This window comes from Giraffa tippelskirchi, chromosome 10, assembly GCF_054371585.1.
Source record: "Giraffa tippelskirchi isolate mGirTip1 chromosome 10, T2T-mGirTip1v1.2.pri, whole genome shotgun sequence".
Lineage (NCBI taxonomy): Eukaryota > Metazoa > Chordata > Mammalia > Artiodactyla > Giraffidae > Giraffa > Giraffa tippelskirchi.
This window is the reverse complement of record NC_137284.1, coordinates 1530854-1557330: the sequence shown is the minus strand read 5'-3', so window position 1 is coordinate 1557330 and position 26477 is coordinate 1530854. Positions and strand designations below refer to the sequence as shown.

Here is a 26477-nt window from a genome sequence, read left to right as displayed (position 1 = left end):
CCTGGGGCCTGGGGCTGCTCCTGACTGGTGCTGAGGCCGCCCTGGAAACTGCTTTCCAAATCTAGCTTCCGCGAGGCCCCCTGGCCCTCCCCACCCTGCAGTGCCCGGCTCTTCCAGAGGATGCTCGTGGTCTGGAGAGGGGTCCAGGGTGCTTGGGGGAGGCCCGTGGGGCTACCAAGGCTGCCTGGCAACCAGCCTTCCCTCGCTGGGGAGGAGACCGACCCCTGGGTCCCCGACAGCCCGCAGAGGGGAGGAGGCGCCCAGCTCTGCCTAAACCATGGCTTCCGGCCTTGCAGCCCACAAGGCACTAAAGGCCGGCAGGTCCCGGGACATCAAAGGCCCCGGGAAGCTCATTGTATTGAATTAAGTATAAATGAGCCCGAGGCATGTGGCTTGCATTTCCCACAATTACCCTGCCCTGGGAGGGCTCCTGGGCTGGTGCCCTGGGAACCCGCCCGCAGGGCCCTACTGCGGCCCCTTGCCCTGGGGGACGCCTAGGACAGGGCATAAAGAAGCCCTGTAAGGCGGACCCCGCTTTGACCTACGAAGAGAGAGGACCAAAGGCCAGGACGTGTGTGGGGGTGGCCCACACTGGGGCCTCTGTCCATGCAGGTGGGCAGCACGAAGCCTTCGCCGGGCCTGGTGCCCTCTGCGCCCAGGCTGGCCTCCGGGATTGCCTCACACTGAGTTTCCCACCCTTGTCTGAGCACAGCGACCAGTGTGCCCAGCACTCAGGGCCATGGGGGACAGAGCGGGAACCCCTCCTGCTCCCCTTGGGGGGGCCAGGCAGGCAGGCAGGCGCCGGGATGCGGGGGGCAGGGCCTTTTCCCAGGCACCTCTGGAGAACTGAGCGGCCGGGAGGCCGCTATGCAGGGAGGGGGCGGTGGCCGGGTGGGCAGGGAGAGGAGGCCAGTGAGGAGGACGCAGGAGGGGGCCCCGGAGTCAGTGACCCAGGGGATTGTCTGCTGGGTCTCTGCAAAGCTGGTTGAGCAAACGCCAGAGGCAGGGGTCAGGGGTCAGGGAGACGTGGCTGGCGGCCCCTGCGGGCCCCCTCTCCCTTTTCTGGAAAAAGCTTGTTTTCCAGGTCAAAATCCACCTCCGGATCCGCCCCCTCAGGGTCGGATGTTCCCGGCAGCCTGGTGGTCCACGCGCCGGGTCCCTGCCCCTCCCCTCTCCCCATCCCCGGGGCCTGCAATCCCCGCAGAGTCGCTGGTCCTGGGGCCCCTCTGCCCCCAGGAGCAGAGCCCGTCTCTGCCTGCGGGGGCGGCGTGGTGTTCGGCAGCTCTGGGGCTGCAGATTAGCTCGGGCCTGGTGAGGGGCAGCTGGAATCTCATGTCCCAGTGCTGCCTCCACGGCACAGAGACGATCTGGTTTATGTAAGGCCATCAGAGCCCCGGCCGCCATGCTTGTCACTCTAGGGGGAAGGGGTGCCTCCCTGAGACCCCCGAGAGGGGACGGGGCCAGTCCAGGCAAGCCGGTGAAGCTGGTGCAGGCCGGCAGGGTGGGGTGTGGGCGATGGAGGAGGCGCCCTGAGCCCCCCTGGGCCCCCATGAGCAGCTGCTGGGCTTAGCCAAGGTCCCACTCCCCCTGGTGTGAATATCCACCACAATTAATCACGGAGGGCTTAGCCCAGGGCTGGCCGAACCTGTCAGCTGGCTCCAAGCGGCAGGGCCAGCTGCTGTTCTGAGGGTTCCCAGGGGCCAGACCCACCAGACAGCGGCCTCAGCGCCCCCCTCTTCCCTGAGGGGTGCCCCCACTGAGGGCCCAAACTGGGGGTGCTCCGGCCCCTGAGGAGAGGGCTGGAGAGGAGACAGAGCCGGCAGGGGAGGCGGTCAGCGGGGCTCAGCCTTGCCTGCCGAGGACCCCACGCCCCGAATGCCCAGGGCCTGTCTCAGGCCCGGGCAGCCTGCGGGAGCAGACTGGGCCCAGGGTCCAGCCCCATCAGCCTGGGGTCGGAGGCGTCCGATGAGATGCCAGCAGGAGGGGGCCGGCTGAGGGATGGGGACAGCTGCCCCCCTCGGCTCACCCGCATGGACGGGCTGCCTTCTCCCACCAGAGCCCCGGCCACCCCATCTGTCACGGCCCACCCAGGACTGCGTCCACCCCCTCCTCCTCCTAATCCTCCGTCCAGCATCTTCCCAGTGCTCCAAGCAGTTGGACACATTTTCCAAATTCTCGGGCCACTGCTGCTTCCTCCTCAAATTCCTCGCCCCCTCCCTGCCCCACCCCCGCCATGGGAAAGGCCGCGGTGCCCGGACACTTGCTCGTCTTGGCCCGGGTAGGGGGAGGAGCAGCTGGCCAGCCCGGCAGCTGTGAGGTGCGGGGGTGCCAAGGAGAAGAGCCCAGATTACGGGGGCGTCATGGGAAAGCTGTGAGGAGATGCTCCCCAGACCCCTCCTGCCCGCAGCCCCGTTCCGCTCCTTCACAGGATTTCTGGCCTCCGAGTGGCCCCGGAGGGAGGCAGATGGGGCTCCAACAGGAACCACCACGTCCGCCTGGCCACAGGCTTTGCCTGGAGCATCTATCCACCTGGGCAGAGCTACATGACTCAGGGCGTGGGGGCCAGCCCTGATGCCCGCTCGTGGGACCCGAGATGGGCTAGCCAAGCCCTGACACAGCCTGCAGGCAGGCTCCATGGACGGGGCCCTGGATGCATGGAGGGGGCCTCCCGCAGGGCCAGGCGCCCTCCTGGAAGGGCTAGCACGTGGGCTGGGGCACAGGTGTGCACAGGGAAGGCACTGCTGGGGGCTGTGACGCCCCCAGGCCCAGCTCAAGTGTTCCAGGGCCAGGAGGACATATTTGCACAGGCACGGCTGGCAGTGACGTGCCCTACCCTGCAGCCCGGGGTGGGCTCCCTGCCGACGACGGGGGAGCAGGGGGGGCCTGACTGCAGACCCCAGGCCTCCTCTCGCACGTTTTTCCAGACCCGCCCTGGCCTCCGTCAGCCCCGAGTTGCACAACAACTCTGGATCCATCCGAAGTTGCAAGGCCAGCACTTTTCCGCTGGACGGCGGCCCGGGGTGGGCTGCAGCAACGCTCAGGTCTCAGGCCGCAGCCGGCGGCCCCTACGTGGGCCCGGACCCTGGGCCTCCTCTGGGCTCGCAGCCTCCCCTCCCTCAGCTCCCAGCTCCCTCCGCCTCGCAGCTCCAACTTGACCCACTTCAGCAGCCATTTTCTAATCCTTCTTGTGATAAAAATCAGAATTCCGTCTCCTGCCTACCATACAGAACCCTGAGGCAGTGCGGCCTGGTGTCCACGTAGGCTGACTTCGGCCTGCACCTGGCCACCTGAAATCTGCATCCTGTGACCCCCTCGCCCTTCTTCAGTGGGGAGGAACCCTCTCCTGCTGCCTTTCTGAACTTCTCCGAGTGCCCCCGTCCACCCAGACTCCTGCTTTCTGAACTTCTCCGAGTGCCCCCGTCCACCCAGACTCCTGTCTTTCTGAACTTCTCCGAGAGCCCCCGTCCACCCAGACTCCTGCTACGTCCACCCTGCAGGCCTGCCCAGCAACTTTCCTGGAGGACAAACCCTCCATTTCCTGGGGGACGTGCAGAGGGAGCCCCGAGTGTGTCCCCACGTCCCACCCATCAGCAGCCGCTGCCGGCCTGGGCCCAGGCTGGGGGCCACTCTGTGTAGGCGGCGTGAGAGGAGACAGTGTCCCGGTGGGGTTGGGTGGAGCCGGCGGGTGCAGCAGCCCCAGGGCCAGGCCAGTGGGACACCCCCTTGCTGCCCAGGGATGCTGCCCACTGAGGAGGGTGGCGCCTACAGACAGTCCGGAGCGCCTCTGTGTCAGAGCCCTGTGAGCGGTCTTTGCTTTATTGGGGTGAAATATATGTGACAGAAGCCACGTTTGTTGGGGTTGGGCGGCGGTGGGCACCCTCCTGCTGCCAGGCAGCCATCACCACCGCTCTGGGCTCTTCCTCTTTGCAAGCAGAAGTGCCTTGCCTCACCTGACCTCCTGGAACCTCACCCCAGGAGGCAGACAGGCACGGAGGCCAGTCGGTGTCACCTCCTCAGGGGCCACGTGAGACAGAAATGTCAACTAGTCTCCCCAAGTCCCCAGGCTGGGTCGTGGCGGCAGGACCCCAGGGGGATAGACCAGGGAGCCATAGTGCAGGGGCCCCCATCTCAAGGCAGGGGCCAAGAGACCCACTGCCGGACAAGGCCGGGGCCCAGCTGCCCACCTGCCGGCTGGAGGGTCGGCCACACAGCCCTGACAGCAAAGGGGGGTCTCGCCTTGCAGCCTCTGGCTGTCATTAGCTGCTCTGGGGCAGGAGGTGGGCCCTGCAGCCAGCGAGGATCCAGGCTCGCAAGGGGCCACCTGGACCTCATTACTCATAAGTGGTCCGGTCTGAGAGTGGGCCGGGGGACAGCCAGCCCCGCCCGCACCCCTGCAAGCCAGCACTGTGGCGGCTCTGTCACGGAGTAAACCAGAACCAGGCCCATCCCAGAGCCCCGGGAGGATCCTGTGTGGGAGGCTGCGCCCAGCAGGGGACAGATCAGCATGGGCTGGAGGGGTGTGTTCGGGGGCAGTGAGGGCCCAGACCCTGGCCCGTCCCTTGGGGTCCCTTTGGCAGCCCTCCCCCACCCCCCAAGGGACCTGCGGTATCCGGCAGTTTAGGCCACCATCAACATCCTGTTTCTGACAGGTGGGAGGACGGCAGGGGTCACAGTGCCCCTCCCGCTCGCCTCACCCTGGGAAGGACCCTCCTGGCTCTCCCTCACCTCGCCTCTCTCCAGGAAACCTCCAGCAGGGGAGGGAGCCAGGAGGGTGCAGGGGGAACCCTGGGGCCCCCAATCAGGGGGGCCTAAGACCCCTTGCTCTGCAGCCGCAAGAGCTCCGGGTGCCCAGACCCCCCTCGAGGTGAACTTCAGCTAACAGGAGACATCTGGGTCCCAGGTGGGAAGGGGCCGGGGTCTGGGGATGGCGTCCCCCAGCGTGGCCCAGGGCAAGAGGCTCGCAGCTCCTGCCCCCACGTGGAGCAGAGACCCCGGGGAGGAAGGACCCTCGGGACTGGGGACGGAGCGGCGGCCGAGCGTGGTCCCGGGAACCGGCTCAGGGTCCGCACGCATCCCATCCCTCCGAAGGAGCCCTCCTGGCTGACGACAGGAACGTGCAAGACGGCACCCCGGGGGCCCGGCGGGCGCGGCAAGGGGCGTGGCGTGGCGGTGAGGGTGTGGTGTGCCGTGGTGGGGGCGTGGCGTGGTGGGGGGACGCGGCGCGGTGGGGGGACGCGGCGTGGTGGGGGGACGCGGTGTGGCGGTGGGGGCGTGGCATGGCAGGGGCGTGGCGTGACAGGGGCGTGGCGTGGCGGGTGGGCGGGGCGGCCTCCGAGCCCGCTGAGCAGAGAGATGGGAGCACGGCCGAACTCCTGGCATCGCCACCTCTGTGTTTGTACCCACTGAGCAAATATACACTAAATGAGGCTCAAACAGGCACAGCCAAAGGAACGGCCGATTCTGTCCTTTCTTCTTAATCCCTTTGGCTTAGGGTTTCCCGGCCTGGACAGCCTGTCCGAGGGGAAGGCTGCCCAAGGGCACCCGGGCATCCGTCAGCGGACATTCAGGCAGTGACCAATCCTCGGCCGTCCTGGCGTGCACCCTGCATCGTGGGCCATTTCCCAGCCGGCCTGTGGGGGAGAAGGCACTGTGGGTCCCCGGGTCTTGGTGAGGTGGTCAAGGATGGACCTGTGATGGAGACCGGCGTGCGGCCATGTCCATGCATGAAGGAGGCGCTTGGGTTGGGACAGAGGACATCTTTGCCGTCCCCTCGGCCAAACCATGAAAAGCAACCCTCTCCCCCCAGCCCCCAGCACCAACCTGGAGACCACCTTGGGCTGGAGCCCAGCACGGCCACCGCCTCGTCTCGGCTGTCCAGCTTGGGACAGGTCAGTTCCCAGATGTCCAGGCTGGAGCTAGTCCTTGAAGAGCCTCAGGGTCCAGCCCGGCACAGGAGGGCCAGGTGAGGGCCTCTGTGGGCTCTAAGGATGTGACCAGCGGGTGCTGGGGTGCCTGCTCTGGAGGGGGTGATACCTCCCCTCGGCCACTGCTCCCTGAAGGAGAGCCCCAGAGTCCCACCTGGAGGCAGCCGCCCCTCTGCCAGCCCCCAGCCGGGACCCTGGCACCCAAGTATCCAGCCGTGGCCCCTGGGGGAGCTCAGCTCCCCCAAATCAGGAAGTGTCCCCAATCCCACGCGGCGTCAGCCTGTCTCCTCCCAGCCTGGCCTCCAGGAGGTAGGGAGGGCAGCTGGCCCTCCAGAGGCTCGCTGGTCCCAGAAGGCTGGTCCGCTCCACCCTCTCGCACCCTGTTCCCACTGGACAAGTAGGCCACCGCCACGGGCCTTGCGCGGAGTCTAATCAGCTTCGGGGATAAGCAGACGTCCTCAGGGAAAGACTCCTGTGCCCCTCACCCTATTTCCTGAGCCCCCAACCCCACTGGGCTGGGAGCTCTGACTTAAGCAAATCATTAGTGGCAGCTGAACAAAGGCGCTAGGGGTCCGGGCCCTGCCCTCCACCCCCCTCGACTTGGGCCTTGAACACCATGGTGCTGTGCGTTTTGTGGGGTTTCTCCGGACACCGTCCAGCCCCAGCTCCATGGGGAGAGGCCGTCCCCTCAGGTGAGAGAACAGAGGCCTGGAGAGGAGGGGCCCATGGCCCAGCGTGGCGGGGTCCGCAGTGGGCTGCAGGGCTCGGGCCCCGCTGCCCCTGAGGGGGCTGCCGGTGCCACCCTGGTCAAGTGGAGCGTCCTGGGAAAGGGGCAAGGGTGAGGAGACAGCTCTGGGTCTCTAGACGTCTCCTCAGGATCTCCTCTGATTGAGTGACTTGACACCACTTGGCCCCCGGGATGAGGGCCCTCCATCAGGACCCCGGTCCCCACACCCTGCCCTCAGCCCGGGAGGGAACACGGGGCAGCTCTGGAGACCACTGTCTGTCCATAACCCCTCCTTCCCTGCCCTGGCCCCCACGTTGCCCAGAGATGCCCCAGCCTCCAACGGGGCTGCTACGAGGGCAGAATGTGGCCAGGGACCCCCAGCCTGTCGTACGTCCCCCGCCTTCACTGACAGCCTCAGAGATACACACGTCTCTTCCAGCTTTGTGTCCGCCGCTGGAGGTGACCCCGGCTGCCCACATGGATGGCGGGGGCGGGGGGTGCACCGGGGGCCCCCACAGCCACACGTGGCCGCACAAAATGGCTCCCTTCTTGCTTCCTCAGCAAGAAGAATGGTGCTGCTCCTTGGGTGGACGGACACTGCCCACTCTGTGCCCACCCCCCCGGGGTGGCCATCAGGGTGCTCTTCCTCCGGCCCCGGGGCTCCATTCCCTCCCCGCCCCCCGCCCCCGCCCCATCCTCTGCCTCTTCCAGGCTCAGGTTTGTCCCCTTCCCCAAGGCCCCGAGCGGTCTCTCCCCACCAAATCCTTCCTCTTCTCCTACATGTCCCCTTGTCCCCGCTGAACGCCCTCTGCCTTCCCGAGCTCCCTCAGGCATGGTTCAGTTTCTGCTCTAGCCTCCCGGCTCCCCCCTCTCCCCAGAGGTGCTCCGGGCCACCCCGAAACTCCCACCCCCTTCCCGCTCTGCCTCTCCCAGAGCAGCAGGAGGGCAGCAGGCGAGAAAGATGCAGTGAGACTCTGGGCCATGATGGTGGTGGCCTGGGGGTCCTGGGGGTCCAGGTTGCTGACTGATGCCCAAGGAAGCCGTGCCGGCGGGTGGCGACGGGAACATGGGGGCCAGGAGGTCTCTCTGTGGAACCACTGGATGAAGAGCCTCACCCAGGGGCGGCTGGAGCCTGTCCTGGGACTGGGGGGGGGGGGTCTCACCTGGCAGGGCCATGTCTGGCCTGGGTAAGAGAGTGGTCAGCGCACTGGGGCCTGAGCATCTAGGTCTGAGGGGCAGCTGAGCCCCAGCGGCTGCGGGGACCGTGTGAGCTTGGCCGAGGCCGCCACATTCCGGGGCCAGGTGAGGGCGTGCTGCCGCTCACCTTGCCACGTGACCCTGGGGGCCCCGCTGAAGTGCTCATGGGCCTCAGCACCTCGGTGGGACTGGACTTGGGGTCCCTGGAAAGGCGAGGGCCCAGGGGATCCAGAAACAACCCGGTCCCCCAGCCATGAGGGCCAAGGCCTTACTCGAACAGGGCTTCCCATCCTAAGAGACGTGCTGGCCAGTTGTCCGGATCCAGTTCCCAGGAGCCACGGCTGGCTGCGGGGCTCCAGGCGGGTCCGGGTGCCCTCCTCCCAGGGCTCACCCGCCTCTCTCTGCAGCCCGGCCGGTGGGTCAGGGGGGCGCGGTGGGAAGAGGGTGCCCTGGCCACTTTGCTCCCCCCAGGAGTTTGGAAGGGTCTCAGGATGGCTAGGAGGGGTGAGGAGAGGCGAGAGGCCCCAGAGAAGCGTGGCGGGAGGGCCCCCGGGGAAGACGGCCAGGCCGTGTGCTGCGTGTGGGGTTTGCAGCAAGCGCGGAGTTCTGAGTCCACAGGGCAGGCCCAGAGGGGACAGGAAGGAGGCGGCTGCCCGGCCCCGGGCACCGCTGCCCCATCTCCCATTTCCAGGGCACCGGGGCCACCAGCCCTGCCGGCTCTGTGCCCGGGGCGGGCATGCCTGGTCACTCCAGGCTGGGCTGTCCGCGTCACCAGGGAGAGGGTTAAACGTCTACCCTGCGTCAGACATTCCGGGCGGGTCCCTCACTCAGGCCTCCTCTGAGACCCTGCTCCGAGCACCTTTCCCCTGGGAGCCGAGGGGGGAGGAAGGAAGCGGACGGAGTCGGAGGCCCTGCCGGCCCCGAGGGCACCTTACCACGTGTCCCCCCACCAGGTCCTCTGCCCCCAGTCCTCACGGGGCCCCCTCCTGATGGAGGAAGGCTTGACCTCAGGGCTGACTGGTGCCTGGAAGACGGGGGCTGCAGGGCAGGGCTCCGCCCGAGGCGGCGTGGGGACGCTCGGGGGGTTCAGAGAGCAGCCCAGAGGCAAACCCCCAGGGTCTTCCCACAGGAGGAGGCCTAGTAGGCACGTGAAGGACCCAAGTGTGCCCCAATGGTCACTCTCGGAGGGTCACCGCGGGTGAGAGTGGGCAGCACTGGGCCAGGAAGTTGAGAAGGGCTGAGAGCCACAGGGCGGGGGGTCCGTCAGGGACCCCGAGGGAGAAAGAGGAAAGGGCTGGGACCAGAGGTGGGCGGGCTCTTCTGGAGATGAGGTGAGGGCAGCTCGCTGGACCTCGGGGAGACCGCTTTTGTGTGCTGGCCTCGTCTGGGGCCACGGGAAGGTCCCAAGAGGGAAGAGGGTCTCGGATCAAGCCCCCAGTAATTCCATTCCAGAGGAAGAGGGTGTGAGCAGCAGGAGGGGAGGCCCGAGAGGGACCCCGGCTGCAGAGGAGGGGCTGGGGGACCTGGAGCAGCGGGCCGGGAGGCTCCGGGCGATCCGTCTCACCAGAGGGGCGTGCGGGGCTCGGTGGGGCTGGAAGGAGGCTCCTGGGGGAGGGGGTGCACCTGGGGCCGCCCCTCGCCCTTGGGGCCGTAGGAAGGGAGCGGGCAGGGGCCCGGAAGACACAGGGCCACGTCCCGAGTGGGAGCAGGCCCTGAGGCCGAGGATGCGGGCCCGGCTGACACTGAGGACGTTCAGGACATGGGGAGCCCGTCTGGACTCGGGCCCCGGAGGCCCCGGCTGGCCTGCGGGCAATGAGGGGGCCCCTCTGCTCAGAGCCCCGGAGCTCAGGTGGGGCTGGGCGATTGGAGTCTGCAGCCCCCAGCCGCCCCCAGCCGGCTGCCCCACCCCCACCTCCCGCCCGCCGCCCGCCCCGGGCCTTCTGGATCCCATCAGGTGTCACAGCCGTCCGGCTGGCACATAATGAGGCAGGCCGGGGTCAGTGGGTGACCTCTAGTGGACCCGACATTCGGAAATCCCCAGATCGAAACGACCCAACCCACGAGTTTGAGACCAGGTTTCCAAAGTAGGCCCTTCAGCCTCCCGAAGACACAGTTGGGCAGGAACGCTTGCCGCAGCAGGGACCCCAGGACCACCGGGGCACAGCGCGGTCTCCAGCCCGAGGCTCCCGCCTCTCCTGGGGCCAGGGGTGGGGGGTACAGGACAGCTGGCTGCCCGCATCCCCGCAAACGTGAGCGTGGCTGCCTGGGGCTGGCGCCCAGGACAAAGAACAATGTGCGATGCTAAAGCCCTGTGACCTCATGCCACCCCGGGCACCCACCCCGAGTCCAGGGACCGGCAGCTGGCAGGACTTGGGGGGCTGCAGGGGTTCTGGCTGGAGCCGAGCCCCAGCAAGGAGGTTTGTGTGGCTGGAATCCATAACTCAAGTTTGGGGAGGGGGAGGGGGCGGCCGCTGCGTGGAGCGAGACTTGACGGATGGCGGGTCCCTCCCACCCCCAGGTTCAAAGTCGTTTTTGAGCAGAGACTCAACATCCTTCTTGTCTTCCCCTCCAGGTGTTATTGGGGGGGGAGGGGAAACTTTTCAAACTACACGCTGAAAACTTCAGCATGAAAATTTAATGTCAGAAACACCATAATCTCTTTCCCAGAGATAAGATGCAGCCGTGTGAGGAGGGCTGAACCCGGGCCCTTAACCCGGAGCGCAGATGTGGGCCCGAAGGCAGGGGCTGGGGAGGGGGCTGAGCCTGGGCCCTCGGGGAGCCAGGCACCCACACGGCGGGCATGCCCGAGCGCGACGAGAAACACGCGTGGCTGCCGGCTGCCCTGCTGGACGCGCCTGCGGCCATGGAGGCTGGGGCGCCCCGTGATACCTCGGCCCCTCCGTCAGACCCCGATTTAGCAGCACACAGGGTTCAGGTGGCCGACAGCTGGGCCAGGAAGGGCAGCGCAGCCGTCACCGCACATGACCTTTCCGAGCAGGGCCTGGCTCCCTCCTGGCCGACAGCGCCGCCCGTGGGGGGCATGACGCACGCACAGTTGAGAGACACTGTCTCCCACCCAAATCCTGGCGCTGGGTCCACCCAGGCCATCAGCCCTCCGGGGGCCCAGCCTGGGTGCGGGTGTGGGGGCTCTGGGCTGCCCTGGTCGGTGCAGGTGTCAGCCTGCTGGGGGGCATGGAAGATGCCCCAGGCTGCCCAGGCCGTTGGCACGCTACCCATTTTGCAGACAGAATCCCTCTAAGGTGGTCCCCGGCGGTCCCTGCCCTGGACCAAAGCCTCCTCTTCAGCCCTTGGCCAATCAATGCCCCGGTCACAGCTCGGGCCAGGCCGGCACCCCAGAAAGGCGGGTGGGTGCTCCTTGGGCGTGTGGGTGCCAAGCCCCGGGCCGCATTCCTGGGAAGGGGGCCGTAGGAAGGGCCTCCTCAGGGTGTGACACGGCTGCCTCATCAGGCAGCCGCCCTGGGACTCCTTCCTGGCGACCCCTCCCTACCTGTGTGCCCCCCCAGCCCTGCTCGGATGGCCCAGGACCCCGACAGCCTGAGCGGCAGGAGGACCTGCGGCGGGGTCACTGGGTCCCTATTTTAACGGAAGGAGAGTCAGATGTGCTGGGAGGGGGCTTGTCCGTGAGCCACAGGCCTGAGAGCCCCCGGAATCTGAGTTTGAAGCAAGCCAGGCCCCTCTCTTGACAAAGAGACAAGCCCCAACATTCTGGGGTGCCCTGAACCTGGGGGGGCCTGGCCACCTGGCTCCAGCCCCTCAGCCCTGGTGCCCTGGCCCCCGAGTGGCTCCGGGCTCCGGGCCAGGCGGGGCAGGGCTGGGATGGGGTGCACACATCCCAGGACAGGGCTGGAGCGAGGCCAGACTGCAAGCTCCTTCTCCCAAACTTGGCAGTGTCTCTCCGAGTGTCCCACCCCTCGAGGGGACGACCAGGAGTCAGGGGGCCACTCTGTTTGGGGCTGTTTGCAGCCCCTCCCGGAGTTTCCATGGCAACGACACGGGGTGCGGCCGGGGAGCCATACCTCAGAGGTGACTAAGTGTGTGCGTTCCTCCCGTTATAGCGCCCGGCGCCCACCCCCCACCTCGGGAGGCACACACCTCGGGCCCCGGCCCCCTGCAAGAATGTTCCATGAGCCCCGTGGGCAAGCATGTGGCCCGCATGCCAGGCCCAGCACGCCCAGCCGGCGCCTGGCCCCCTCCTGCCCCGGGGTCACCGCGCGGCCTGGAGCCTCTTCCTTGCTGCTCTGGGTCCCAGCTTCCTGCTGTGAGGGCCTTCCTGGTTCCCTGCCCCTCTGTCCCTGCACACAGACCCCAGGCAACACTTCCCGTCCTGCCTCCTCCTGCCCCCCACACCCCGCAGTCCCTCGTGGCTTTGGTCCTGAGCCTGCCCCACAGTCAGTGCCCGGGGCTCTGCCCAGGACAGCACCCAGCACTCCGGCCCGCACAGGGTCTCTGGGTGGGGAGGAGAGACCCGGAGGATGTAGGCCGGCCCTAGGAACAGAGGCCAGGCCTGCCGCCAGGGCTTTGGGGGTGGCTGCTGTGGTCACTTTCCGTTCCCCTCCTGGGGACCTCTTGGGGGGGCTTGCAGCACCCTGGCAAAGCCTGCGTTCAGGGGAGCTGGGACCTGTTCCGGCCGGGGTCATCTTGACTGATGTGGACAGCTGCGACCCACCTCCCGAAGCTATTTGAATTTCAGCAGGAGCCGGGCGGGCTGGCACGCGGGCCCAGCATCCCAGCGGCAACACGATATTTTCAGATAAAGGGCGTCGCTCACCACTCTCCTCGCAGCTGCGTCTCCCCTTACCCCCTAAGCCCCAGAGGAGGCTCGGAACGCACAGTTTTCCTGTTTTGTACCAGCCGAGGGGCCAAGGCGGATTTAGCTGGGGTGAGGCCAGGGGATGGGGAAGCCAGGGACACTCAGGAGGTGAGGACAGGCTGGGGACAGGAGTGGCAGCTGGTCTTAATCCCACTGGCCTCCTTCAGGACCGGCCCCGAGGGCCCCGTGCCCGACTTATTTTTAGGAGACACCTTGTGGCACTTGGGCTGTCTTTTCTTGGGGACACAGGACAAGCCCAGTGTAGTCACGCACCAGGTGGCCCCTGGATCCAGGGGAGACCTGGGTGGCGGGGGGCAGCACACCAGTTGTGGTCTCTGGGGACAAGTGACTAGGACCTCAGGCCTGAGTTCTGGGGGCATCGCCCCCAACACACTCAGCCACACCTGCACGTCAGGAGGCGAGGGCTGGGGGTCTTTCCTAAAGCCCCTCAAGGCCCAGGGGGAAGCCTGGCAGAGCGGCGGGAGGGGAATTCATGAGCCCAGAGCTGAGGAACACCTGGGCCCAAGGGACACAGGAGGAAGGAACCCAGGGACGAGGGTCTTCATAGGTGGAAACAGAACCAACAGCAGTGCAGGGCCCCAGGCGGTTCCCTGGACCACAGAGGGGGCACCACAGAGGGGGCAGCCGGGGTGCTGGGAGTGCCAGGGGCTGGCCGGGCAGCGAGGACTAGCGTGTGCGGCTGGGGGCACCCCCAGGGACACTGTACGCGGGTTAGATTGCCCGCGGTCTGGAGGAGCAGAGTCCCTGGAGTTGCAACTGAGGGACAAGCGGCCAAGGCTCCGTGTGGATCACGGGCCAGCATGAAGGGATGTTTCTCAGACCAGTAGGACAGGAGGCACTTCCAGGGCCACGTCTGATTCAGGGCCGCTACCCCGGGCGGTGACCAGGTGCCCGCTTCCAGCACAGCCTCTCCCCCTGCCCCAGGCCTGGACACCCCGTGCGCCCTCCCACAGCTCCCCTGGCCTCCTGGGGCTTCTGCCGAGCCATCCTGCCACTCCATGCCACGTGCGGGAGTCCGGCCACCAGGGCGCCGCAACAGGCAGGGCCCTGGGGCACGGCGATGGGCAGCCGTGAGGACAGGGCCCTGGGCTGGGCAGGGGGCTGCTGGGGAACACACCAGCTGGAGAAGGGTGCCGGGCATCAGCAGATAAGAAGGACGAGGCTGCAGCCCAGGGCTTCACGGCAGCAAGGCCGGCAGCTCGGACGTGAGGGCCGGAAGCCTGGCCCTCGAGGTCCCGCAGTGCCAGAGCGAGGGGCCGCCCGCCCCGGCACCCAGAGCAGGCCTCAGTGGGGCCCGGAGCTGTGGGAACCCCCCCCACACGGTACCCCTCGTGCGAACTCCCGCTTACATACGTGCACACACACCCGTGTGACACACAGCCTCTCTACCTCCGGACTCACACAGCTCCCCCTCTGACCGCAGGCGTGGGGTTTTATTAGGGCTACAAATCAGATATCCCACGGTTTGGGGCTGACGCCGGTTTTTCTAAGAGTTATTTAGGGCTCTGGCCGCCAGCGAAGTCCAGAGAGACCCCAGCAGCAGTGTGAGCCGTCCCGGCTGTCAGGGCTCCGGCGTGGCCTGGGGGGGGTCTGTGAGGCCCGCACCGCCCGCCTCCGAGGGGACGCAAGGCCCAGTCCAGCAGCCATCCTCCGAGGGCCGGCCTCCTGGGTGGTCGGCGGGCATGCTCCTGCAGGCGGGCACCGTCCCACCGCTGCTCTGCCCGCTGCCCAGGGGCTTTTCGCCAGGCTCTGCGGCCACACGGAGTGTCATGGGGCTGGAGGAGGCACGGCCAGGGGGGCGCCCAGAAAGCTGCTCCATGCGCACGTCAGCAGCGGGGCGGGGGGCGCAGACCCCCCAGCACTGTCGGTGCCGATTCCACGAGCATCCGGGCACTTGCGTATTCTCCCGTTCAAACAGCAGCATCCCCCATGTCAGAGCCTGTGCCGTCCCCTCCGCTCGCTTCACCACCAGGAGGGCTGGCACAGGACAGAGGCTCGGGGAGGTGGGGGGAGCGACTCCTGGGACTTGGGCTGGGAGGACTAAAGGGACGGGTCACCCAGGCAGGCGGGCCAGGGAAAGGGGGGCTGACTTCGGCCTGCAGAGTGGCCTGCTGGGCACCCCAAACCAGGACTATCCTCAAGGACACTCTTGGGGGCGCCTTCATGGAGACAGGAGCACCCACCCAGGAGAGGGAGGATCCCGGCGAGGTGACCTGCAGGCCATGTCTGTGGTTCCCCCTTGGAGGCCACGGGGCAGGGGAGGTCTAGGCGTGAGGGGAGCCCCGGCCCCAGCCCTGCAAAGGTGGAGCCAGGGATGTGCCGCAGAGCTGGGCCCAGGCAGGGTGCAGATATGAGGGAAAAGGACGAGGTCCCCCAGGCCCCCTGGAGAGGAGAGCGGGCCGGCTTGCCTTCCCTCCGCCGCAGACTCAGGGGTCCAGACCCGCCCGAGGCGGGGGGGCCAATCAAAGCCAGATGTGGGAGCAGCACAAAAAATGTTGATCATTTTGACCAGGAAAAGCCCTGGTCAAAGAAATAATGAAGTGACCGGGGCGACGGGCGCTGGGGGTGATCGCAGGCACGAAGGAGCAACGTGCGTGCCGAGCGGGTCGGCCCAGGGGCCGCGCAGGGAGCCAGCGGCCATGGGGTCCCTGCGCCTGCCTCAGGGTGTCCAGCCGAGCACGTGGGGCAAGGCTCCCCCTGGGCGGGGTGGGTGGGACGCTGGGAAGGAGACCCAGGCTCTGGGACACCGTGCCGTTTCTCCCAGGGGGCTGAGCGCCCCCAGACAAGCCCGGCAGGCAGGTGGGGGGTGTGGGCGGAAATGGAGGGAACTGCCGGGAGTGGGGGCACCCCGAGGATGGCAGGACATCCAGGGAGAGCCAGCGTGGCTCCAGGGGGAGGTGGACAGGACTCAGAGTGGGTTACGAAGCTGAGGCAGGAGAAAAGGACCAGAGCGCACGGCAGGCTGACAGGCCTTCTGAGGGCCGGGCTGTGGCATCGCAGGCAAGGAGAGGGGCACAGGAATGCTGCCCCGGGGCTTGCCGGAAACCCCCTCCCCAGGCCAGCCCCCTGACCCTGACCCTGGCCCCAGTGGAGCTCCCAGGCCCCTGTGGGGGTGGGCTGGGGTGACATTCCCACCCAGGCCTCTGGAGCTGGCCACGGACCCAGCCCCTCTCCCCACAGCCTGCAGGGACTTTCAGAGGGTGATGAACAGCCTTTGTGGTGGTGAGGCAGGCCCGGCCTGCCATGAAACATTCCAGGCTAAGCTCCCCACCCCCCGACGCTGAGCACCCACGGGCAAACAGGACACGTGAAGCCCACTCCTGCATGCTGCGGAGTATTACTCAACCTTAAAGAGGAAGGAAGCCCTGATACCACCCTGCCACGGCCTGGGTGGACCTGAAGGGCGTGACGGTGAGTGACAGAAGCCAGACACAGGAGGTCACACCCCCCGTGACTCCACGGCCAGGCCACGTCCAGACAGGCAGGTCTGGAGACGGAAAACAGACTCGTGCTGGCGGGGGCCGGGGCGGGGTGCGGGCTCGCTCTGTGCGTGACACCAAGCTGTGTTCAGTGATGTCAGCCATGGAGACACCCCTAGCTGCACACTCCGTGGAGGGGAGGATGCGAACCGCACCTCCATAAAGCTGCTTGAAAGCACAAAAGAACAACCCTGGCGGGCTCTTCCTCCCTGCATGATGTGAGGAGGGGGAGCCTGGGTCTCCACAGCCAGGAGGCAGGGGCCACGGCCGCCACCGTCAGTGAGAACAGGGGCCGAGGAGGCGGGGCCCACCTGGACCCCAGGCCGGGCGCTCCTGGGTGGCCGAACCGACGTGCAGGACTGGGCGGCTGACCGGCCGGGGAGTACACACACTCACGCCTTTGTGCACGGAGCTCAGAATTACATGGAAGTCGGGAGGAGGGGGGGGACCCCGCCAGAGCCCCCGTCAAGAACTCTGATCTGATTTCTTCAGTCTCCTCTGTTTTAAGGCCCGGCAGGAGGCGGGGTGGCGCGGAGTGGGGGGGGCAGGCAAGGGGAGCCTCTGTGTCCGTCGTGGGCCCCGTCGGGCACCCAGGGAGCCCACCCAGAGCAGAGAGGATGGAGCCTCCGACAGTCAGGCTGCCTCGGGCTCAGGCAGGGGTCCTGGCGGCAGGAGGAGCGGGCACCCCTCCCCCGGTGGCGAGGGGCTGGCCAGGCAGTGGGCACCTGCAGCCAGTGAGTCCCGCGATGTGCGTGGGGTGAGCACGCCATGGGGCCGCCCCGGGGGGACCCGGCCCGGGAGAGGAAAACCAGACGCTGGCAGAGGGGCTGCCGCCAGATGGGTTTCCGCTCCATCCTAGCGGCCCTGCCTGGCGGGCAGGCCTCACCTGCAGCTGCCAGGGGGTCTGGGATACGTCCCGGGGGCCGCCGGCCGGGCCTGCTGCGGCCGTAACTCAGCAGCAGAGACCCGCCGGCTCCAGGCAGGGCCCAGCACTGCCCGAGGGGCCGAGGAGGCAGCTGCCCCGGCCCACCGCCCCCAGCCCCTCCGTTCGCGGGGTGTCCCTGCTGGACCCTGGGTCTCACAGCCCCATACTGGCCATGTGGGGCCTTGGGGGGCAGGGCGGTGGGCTCTCCCCAAGCGCCAGCCCAGGGTGCTCCCAGCAGGGCTGTCCCCACACAGGGAAGGGAGCCCAAGTCCACTGCATCAGGCCCTCCTGCTCCCAGCCCCCAACAAGGCTGACCAGCAGAGGCCTCAGCGGGCCCAGGCCAGGGGCTCCTGAGACCCCCCTCCAGGCCCCGTGTGTGGGGAGCAGAGGGGAACAAGCTGCCAGGCCCAGGAGTCTGCAGTGCCGTCCCCCAGCTGTGGGAGGAAGTGGGAGCCGGGGTCTCAGAGAAGGCAGCGCGGGGGCCCGCATCCCGGGGCAGGGCCTCCCGAGGCGCCGCGGGGCCCGCATCCCAGGGCAGGGCCTCCCGAGGCGCCGGCTGTCTCGGTCAGCCTCCAGCCTCCAGCCGGCGAGGGGCGGGGGGGTCACACAGCCCCTTCTCCAGGCTCCGTGACGGGGGTGGGGCGGGCAGCCCCCCAGCCGAAGGCCCACTCGCTTCCTGTTCCTGCGCGCGTCCTGCAAGGCAACCCCCACCCCGGCCTGGCCACAGCGCCCTGCCTCCCTCCCGCCCACCTCTGTCCCCGCGGGCCCGGCCGTGGGGGTGCCGAGAAGACGGGGTGGGGGGCGGCCCCCTCCTCCATGGCCGTGACCCGCAGATGCTGGGCCCTGGGGGACGTGGGGGCCCCCGCGAGCAGGGCGGCGGGCTGCCGGGGGGGGGGTTCTGGGGGACTGCATCCGGGGGCGGCCGCCTCTGGACGTGCAGCGGATGAAGGATGGGCTTCCTCCCCTGGCCTTGAGTTGGGGTCCTCGGGGCCGCGGGGCCCCATGAATTATTTCTCTCAGGAAAATACCATTGACTCCGCGCTCGGCCTCCCTCCCGACCTTCCCCATCACTTTAAATCAACGCTGAAGGCTGCAGTTTGCCCGGACCTTCACCCTCAGGCGAGGGGAGCTTCAAAGGCCCACGTGACGCCTCTGGGGTCCCTCGGGGAGGGGGGAGCCGACGTGCTGGCTCCCCACTGTCTCCCCCACGGAGGGAACAGCCAAGCTCCAGGACAGGGTTTGGGGACCCCGGGGGCCGCACAGAGGGTGGTCCCCGAGCCCTTGTGGCATGTGCTGCCCCTCCCACCAGGGACAACACAGCCTGATTCCCAGAGCACCCACGCCGCCTTCCCGCTTAGCCTCCCGGACCCCCAGGCCCGCAGACACTCAGAGCCGGGCCCAGCTGACCCCCCTGGGGGTGCTCGAGGCAGCTTCCAGCCGCAGCCTGGTTCCAGGAGAAACCAGGCGACAGGCAGGTCTTGGGCAGCAGGCTCCTGGAGCCCTGGAAGCCAGCGCCACCTCCGCCCCCAGCCCTGCGGGTCCCCAACCCCCTCCTTTCCCACCCGCCCCCAGGCTGGTCACCCCTGACCGCTCGCCACATCCCATCCGGGAGCCCTTGGCCTCGGCCATGGCCACCTTCCCAGCGGGGTCTGCTTCCTGCCGGGGACCCGCCTCGCTCTGGACTGAGCTCTGCAAGCCGCTTCCTCCAGACCCCCTGCCCTCCACACCAAGACCACCGACTGTGCCCCACAGGACCCCCAGCCAGGAGGGCTCCCTCCCGTCACCCAGACCCCTGCCCTCAACACTCACTTTCTAACCCCCCCACAAACGGCATGAACACAAGCTTTTAAATGGAGTGGCTCAGGGTGACTTCAGGGCTGGGGGAGGTGCGGTTCAGGGCCTGCCTGGCTCATCTTGGGCCCACAGGCCCAGGGGACCAGGAGGAGAGGCGGGCACACACAGCCAGGTACCCGCTCTCGGGGGCAGGGGGCAGAGCGCAGAGCACAGAAGGGCCAGACCGTCTCCACAAGATGCACTTTATTCGGGCGGGGCGGCTGGCCCCCGTCACAGGCCAAACCAGCCAGGGACGCCCCCGCGCCGGGGGTCGGGGCTCTGGCGCTGCCGCTGGTCCTCTAGCACCTGGTCCCGCAGGTCCTCTTCCGCAGAGCTGCCTCCGGGCCGCTTTGTCTCGGGAAACAGATCTGGGAACGTGAAGGTCTGTCCGTGGGCCTGGGGAGAAAACATACGGGCTCAGCCCGGGACCCCCGCAGGCAAGTCCACGGGGAGACTGAACAGCCCACCCCACGCCTGCAAGACAGATACACAGCCAGAGAACAGATACGCGGGCCGGGCCTCGGCCTCTGGCAGCGGAAACCACGGCTGTGAGCAGGCCCCTTTGCACTGAGGGAGCCCAGTGAAGCCCCTACTCCCGGCAGGAGCCGCCAGGCCAGATTGCGGGCAGCGGGTGAGGAAAACGAGGCACAGCTCGCGTCTGCTGCACCCCCGGAATGTTTCCCACCCGAAGTGCCTACAGGCCTTCACCTATGTTAAACACTAAGACCCCTCCCGGCTCAGCTTGGCAAACAAAACGCACGTAACATACAATGAAATGTACATGCGAGCAGTCTATAAATCAAGTCCGGCTTTGCAAATTAACTGGTTTTACGTCTTTCACTGAAGTTCAGAATGCAGGAGGGCTGCCTAAGTCCCAGCCTGGACCCCCAACACACGGCCGGGGTGTACCAGCCCGGTCTGTCACGGGGCCAGGGAGAGGAGGGGACCCCAGTGGCGGGAGGTGAGGGGCCACCTCCGCACGCTGCACGTGGCAAAGCAGCTCCATAGCCTAGGGGGCCCCGGCCGGTGTTCCCAGGGCCACACTGTCCACTCCAGATGGGCAGAGGGATGGGGGGCCGGCACCCGGATCTGGAAAATTTTAATAAGTAAGATCAGTGAAGTGAGCTTGGTTCTTGGAGACCCTTGTTTTGTAAAGAAGTTTGGATTCAGGCAGGCGGCCAAGTGTGATCTGCAGCAGCCCACAACGCCGGCCCCGACAGCCGGGCGTTCACAAAGCCCGCTCACGCGGCAAGCGCAGGCCCCGAGCGATGAAAGGCCGCGACTGTGCGCGCGGTAGCCCGCCTGCAGGAGGGGTCGCTTACACACTTCAAAACTCTCTTTCTTCTTCTTTAAAATACCAAAGGGCAATAGTTTACATGCAGGGCTGCTTGCCCAGAATGGGAGATTTATGTTTAATATACCGAGGTGATTCTGCTAGTTTTCTGAGGTGGGGAACCCAAAGTGACATTTTTAACTATAAATACAAAGACGGCAATCCGCAACAGCCTGGGAGGGACGGAGAGCGCCATGGAGAGAGTCCCCCACCGTCTCTCCCCAGGATGGGGCTCCCTTCCTAGAGAAGGTCACCCTGGGCTTTCCCCCACCGTCTCTCCCCGAGACGGGCGCCGCGCACCGGGTGTGGAGCTCAGTGTGGGGCTGACTGTGGCCCCTGGGGCTCCCTTCCTAGAGAAAGTCATCCTGGGCTTTCAGAAATAACTCTCCACCCTCCTGAAGCTGATGAGCAGAAAAGCACAGGAGGGGGTGGGGGAGTGTCGCAGGGAAGAGAGGACAACGCGTGTGCGGTGGGGGCCGAATCCAGGTTTCTTTACAGAACAGGGGTCTCCAAGAACACACAGCCTCTGTCCCCGGCAGGCTGCAGCTGCAGCTGGGGGCTGAGGCTCCTTGCTGTGGGGTAACCCAGGCTTGCCAGCTCCCCAACTCTCCACCAGAAAGACGTTTATTGGGTTGTGGGGGGAAATCTGGGACCCTCACCACGTGAAACCAGCTTTCTCAAAGCTGCCAACCCCACATAATTTGGGGGCTTCACTTGTCCTTCTGCCCGACGCTCCGTGTGCCCCACCGTCTCAGCTCCGATGAGAAGCTGGGAGGAAGGCCTCCAAGGACTCACGGGGGACAGAGAAGGGAGCCCTTCAGAGGGTGAGGGCCCAACCTCCCGGCTGGTTTCCAGGCAGAGATCTGCTGGAGTCAGCAGGGAGGGAGTCCGTTACGAATTTAATTTTGGAGCAGAGGGAAGCGTGCCCGGTGGGGACGCGCTGGGATTTCACAGGGAAGAAAGGCGGCCGGGTGGCAGCTGCAGATACGCGGCTCGGCTTCCAGAGCGAGGTGGGGCCGGGAAACGCCGGGGCTCGGATGACTCAAAAGCCACTTGTAACTATAGCTCCCGCTCAAGGGCCTCGTGGCGAATGCCGACATATGGGGTGTCAACCGGCTGCCATGACAAAGACAGATGGCCCGGCTGAACGCAGAGGACACAGGCGTCTTTATAAGGCCAACGGCTGCTCTCCCGGCCTGGATTGGCTGATTTTATGCACAGCAAATATTAGGCCAAATAATTACGGGGGCCCCTGTTTAGAACAACTGTGACTGTTTTTCAGAAAGGCTGCCATGCTAACTGGGTCTTTCACCAAGCTGTCTCCTAAGGCCCGAAACAGGCCCCTGAGCGGGGTGTTTTCATAATAACACCACTGCCACCTAGCGGCCGGCCCCACCAGGCTGTTTACAGGGAAGCGGCAGGAGCTGGCAGACCCCTGCCCCCACCCCACCCCACCCCGACTCCGTGCGCGGGTCCAAGGTCACCTGCCCCATCAGAGGGATCCCACCCGGAGCCCACGGGCCTCAGCGCCAGCAGCCAAGGCTGCAGATCCTGACTCCAGGAGCTTTCTGTCTAGGGGCAGTTCGGGCGGGCAGGAAGGGGTGGAGAGGAGCTTTGGAAACACGGGTCTTACTCTCACCAGCTCAGGGTTTCAGTCAGCAAAGGCTCAGCCGGGGTGCTGGACCCCATTCCCAGAGCCCCTGCCAGGCAGGAGACCGTGTGAAGAGAACCTGGCTGGGGTGGGGTGGGGGGAAAGGCCAAACCCCACAGTCCAGTCCAGAGGAGAGGAGGTCTGTCAGGACCTAGGACTCCCCAAGTGGTCTGCCCCTGAGACGGAGGCCCCTGCAGCCACCTTCACCCCAGGCACCAACCGCTTCCTGGTCTGGACGCTGGTTACTGTCTGAACCGACCCCCAGGCCAGGGAGCCTACTTCTGCCCTCAGCACGTTCACAGCTGGCCCCCCAAGAAGTTCCCCATAGCCCGCCCAGCCCCTCCCACCCCAGCTGAACTGCACCCCAGCTCGTCCAGGGGCTCTGTGTGGATCAGGACTCAGGGCCGGCCTGGGCCTCGGGCTCTGCCCGCCCCGGGTCACGCGGGGGTGGGCGCTCACCAGCTGCACGTAGGCCACCTTGTAGTCTGGCTGCTTTACCCTGACGTTCCTGTGATCCCTCCTCCTGCTGGAACCTGTCCGAAGCGGGAGAGTCAGAAACCTTCACTCTCAGCATGCAGCTCTCAGCCCCACTAACCCAGAAATCCGCTTTCTAGAAAGAGGGACACACATGGGCACCTATGTCTGAGGATGGCAGGCGCATGGCCAGCAGGCACCAGTCTCTGCTCGGTGCAAACCCAAATGGGTCTAAGACAACCGGAGAACCGGCTTTCCCTCGGTGTCATGGTGCCAACCCAAATGGCTCTAAGACAACCAGAGAACCAGCTTTCCCTCGGTGTCACGGTGCCAACCCAAATGGGTCTAAGACAACCGGAGAACCGGCATTCCCTCGGTGTCACGGAGGCTGTTGCGGCCTGACCTCCCTTCGACAGAGGGTCGTCATAGTTACAACTAGGCGACCAGAGGCTGGGGAGCGCGGGTCAGCGGGAAGGAATGAGAAAGGCCCAGCGGGATAAAATGAGCTCTTCGCTGGCCGACGCCAGGGTGGGGGCGTCAAGCGGGGCCCTGCTCAGAGGAGTCAGCAGGACCAGGCCTCCGAGTCCCAGCCCTGGGCAGGAGGCCCCTCTCCCCTCAGGCATGCCCGTTTCCTCACATGCAAAGGCCCATGTGCTAGAGGGGCTGACGGGAGCCAGGCCAGCGACAGCGACAGCCTGGCCTGCGTGCGCTCAGGGAGGGGCCCCCCGGCCCCGGGACCCACCGTGCTGCACCCTCGTCCGCACAGCAGCCACGGGCACGTTGTAAATGCGCTCAAGGTAGTTCTTGAGGTCCACTCTGGTCATCCTGGGGCAGGAGGGAAAGAGAGGGAGTCTGAACAGAGTGGAGAAGGAAGCAGCCTGCCGGGCGGCGTGAGCTGCTGATTGCAGACACCGGGTGGGAGCCGGCCGGGGCGGGGGCCGGGGCCGGGCCCTGCTGACCCCTCAGAGGCGTCTGGACACAGCGACGTGGGGGCAACAGGTGACCAGCCCCAGGACTCAATCCTGTTCACCCTGCCTGGGGGCCGAGCTGACGAGCAGAGGGGAGGGACGGTCTGCGAGTGCCCTCTGGCTGCCGGGAGCCCCCTGCAGTGCCCGGCTGCCCGCTCTGCAGCTGCCGCCCTGTCCACGGCACCCACCCCCACCCCCGCAGGCGTCTCCCAGAAAGGGTGGCCAAGGCAATGGCGGTGCTGTCCCCTCTGCCCCTGACAGGGCCCAGCCTCTCCTGCCCTGGCCTCCGAGGCGGACGGCATGAGCCTCAGCTCACACGGAGGCTCGAGCTGATCCCGGAGCCCTGAGACCTCAGCTCGGGGTGCAGAGAAGCTGTGTCTCCTCAGCAACAGGGGCCTCCGTGAAGGACCCACCCAAGGACGGAGGCTTTGGGAGCCATAGTGAGCGGATGCTGGGGTCAGAGCCCAGCTTCCTGGGAAGGGCAGCCAGGCCGATGCAAGGAAAGAAGTTGGGTCTCTCAGGCTGGACTTCCCTGGGGTGGCAAGGAGCCCAAGGCGCCCTCGCCCGAGGCTCTGCACACACCAGGCCTCGGTGCAGGGCTGCCTGCAGAGTTTTTGTGGTGGGAAGAACCTTGCTGTGAGCGGGGCTCAGTGGCACCTCCAGGGCCATGGGCCCCTCGTGGTGCTCCTGGGCCTGAACTCCTCTGGGGTGCGGGGAGGCTTACTCCATGGGGATCCGGAACTGCACAGTGTCCTCGGGCTGGGCTGTGCCGGGCCGCACCAGCTGGATGAAGAAGTTGGTGCGGAAGACCCGGAGCTGGGGGTTGCCCAGCTGGTACAGAGGGTACCTGCAAGGGGGGAGAGGGGTCATGTCAAACGCCCAGAACACGAGGCTCCCGGGACACCCCGGCAGGGTCCACAGGTCATTACGCCCACGGGGCTGAGGCGCCAAGGGGGCGGCCACCCACAGGTCAGCCCTTCCCTCACCCGGTATGGGGCAGCCAGTCCCATCCCCGGGGCAGTGTGGCCTGTTGACCCTCAAGGTCGGTCTTTGGAAAGAACCAGTGAATGATTCACGAACAGAGGATGTGCCCACCCTGCCCTGTCAACAGGCTCAGAGTCATGTGTTTGTTCAAAGTGCCGGCTGCACAGGCACGCGGCCCCTGCACGGCTGTCCCCCCAGAATGGGCCCCACGTCCGGCATGTCCTCCAGCTCCCTTCTGCTCAGGTGAGGTGGGATCAGTCAGAACCAGCTTACTCTGCACTGGCTCAGCCCCGCTGAAAGGACAAGGACAGGGCCCCCTCCACCCCCGCCCCGTGCTGGAAGCGCCAGCTCATCCTTGACAAGAGTGGAGATCAAACGATAAAGGGCGAACAAACAAAGGAAAACAGAGATAAGGGGCTCGGGGCTCAGGAAGGCGGTGTGTGCAGGTCACCAGTTACACACTCCCTGCCCGCCTCCCTCACCCCTCAAAGCCCCAAAGTGGGGCAGAGAAATCTAGAATGTATGGGCGGCCACCACCTGTGGCTCCAACCCACCCATTCCAACTGGACCTATGCCCCCATGGGTCTGGTGGGCGAGGAGGGCCACAGTGCCAACTGGACCCAACCAGGCCTAGGGGCTCATGGTCCAAGGAGGTGGGGGCCCGAGGTCCGCAGGGTCTGTGAGGGGTCAGGGGTCCACTGGGAGCCCAGGGGATGCGTTTCGGTGCAGGGTGGGCACAGGGGCTGACGATGCCATCGAGGGTTCTGGTGACCAGTGTGCAGCACGGCACGTGGCCTCTGGTCTGGGGGAGCACCAAGCACGAAGGAAGGGGGTCTCGGTGAAGCCACGTCCCACACTGCCTCCGGGCCTCACAACTCTGGGGAGGAGGACGGGGCCAGGGGCCAAGGTCCTGGGTGGGGCATCCCAAGGCAGGCAGGGGCTCGGGGCTCTGACACAGGCCGGGACGCACGCGGGCAGACCAGTGCTGAGCTGAGTGCCAGCTGACGTCTACTGGGGTCTCCTGGAGACCCCGTCCCACGTGGCAGCTGCCGGGATACCAGCAGCAGCACCTCCGCGCGGCAGAGCGTCGGGCGCGGGGCGGGCACGGGGGTGCACGGGGCGGGGGGGGCCGGCGTGCCCGCCCACGGCCGAGCCTCGCCCTGTCCTCGTGGGGGCCGGGCCGGCGAGTGGCCACCGGGCTCGCCTCTTCCCCCTGGTGACCGGCCGCGGGCACTGCAGGGGCCACGGTCCGAGCCCCTGGGGAGCTGTCGGGGCGGGGGGCGCGCGCAGCCCGCGGGGCCCCAGGCCCCAGGCCGGCGCGGACCGGCTCCGCCGACCTTCCGCCCACCTTCGCCGGAGGCCAGGCTCGACCCCGGGGGAGGCCCGGGCCCCGCGGGCCCCGGAACGACCCCCCCGCCCCCCCGGGCCCGCCCCGCCCCCACGGGCGCCCAGACGCCGCGCGTCCCGCCGGGGTCCCGAATCCCGACCCCGCGGCTCGGGGCCCCGAGCCCAGCCTTGGGGGCGGCCACGCCCCCGACCCCCCGCGCCAGGACCCCCACTCACAGCACGTTCCGCGCCATCGCCCGCTTCCGGGGCCCCCGGGCGGAAGGAGGGGCGGGCCCCACCTGGGCCCGCCCCCCGGCGCAGCGCCCCCTGGCGCCCGGGAGGACGCGCGCCGCCCGCACACCTGGGCACCCCCTGGGCCCCAAGCCCTGCACACCCAGCGCCCTGCTTGTGCCCGGCAGCACACCCTAGTGCCACCAGCCCCACACGTCCTCCCTCCGCCCCAGAGCCCAGCGCACCAGTGGACCACCACGGATGCCCCCTGCGCCTAGTGCCTAGGGTCACTGCTGGCCCTGCCCAGAGCCTGCCACCCTTCCAGCTGTTGGCTCAGGTGGGAGACGGGGGGAGTGGGGAAGGTGTGAATTCGTGGGAGGCCCCAGACGGTAAAGGATCCGCCTGCCAATACAGGAGACCCTGGGTTCAATCCCTATGTTGGGAAGATCCCCTGGAGAAGAAAATGGCAACCACTCCAGGATTCTTGCCTGGAGAATCCCATGGACAGAGGAGCCTGGCGGCTACAGTCCATGGGGTTGGAAGAGTCAGACACACGGCTAAACCACCACCTCT

General features: G+C 67.0%; 1 protein-coding gene across 3 annotated transcripts; it reads right to left on the bottom strand.

Moving 5' to 3' along the window:
- Positions 1 to 19126: 19126 nt before the first annotated feature.
- On the bottom strand, positions 19127 to 25947 carry MRPL23 (mitochondrial ribosomal protein L23). 3 transcript variants are annotated; one of them, XM_081533288.1, is made up of 6 exons: positions 24902 to 25357; positions 24459 to 24582; positions 24088 to 24210; positions 23138 to 23220; positions 22381 to 22454; positions 19127 to 19333 (listed from the first exon to the last, which is right to left on the bottom strand). In XM_081533288.1, the coding sequence occupies exons 1-6, from the start codon at positions 24903 to 24905 to the stop codon at positions 19169 to 19171; spliced, it is 573 nt and encodes a 190-aa protein (XP_081389414.1). In that variant the 5' UTR covers positions 24906 to 25357; the 3' UTR covers positions 19127 to 19168. The 3 variants fall into 3 exon arrangements, with proteins under 3 accessions (XP_081389414.1, XP_081389415.1, XP_081389416.1); XM_081533289.1 differs by lacking the exons at positions 24459 to 24582; positions 24902 to 25357 and adding an exon at positions 25911 to 25947; XM_081533290.1 differs by lacking the exons at positions 24459 to 24582; positions 24902 to 25357 and adding an exon at positions 25696 to 25714.
- Positions 25948 to 26477: the final 530 nt, after the last annotated feature.

Coding starts and splice junctions, on each gene's coding strand:
- MRPL23 (XM_081533288.1), bottom strand. Junction 23,221..24,087: donor CAGTTCCGGATCCCCATGGA/GTAAGCCTCCCC, acceptor CTCCTGCCCCAG/GATGACCAGAGTGGACCTCA. Junction 19,334..22,380: donor AGGTGGCCTACGTGCAGCTG/GTGAGCGCCCAC, acceptor TTTTCTCCCCAG/GCCCACGGACAGACCTTCAC.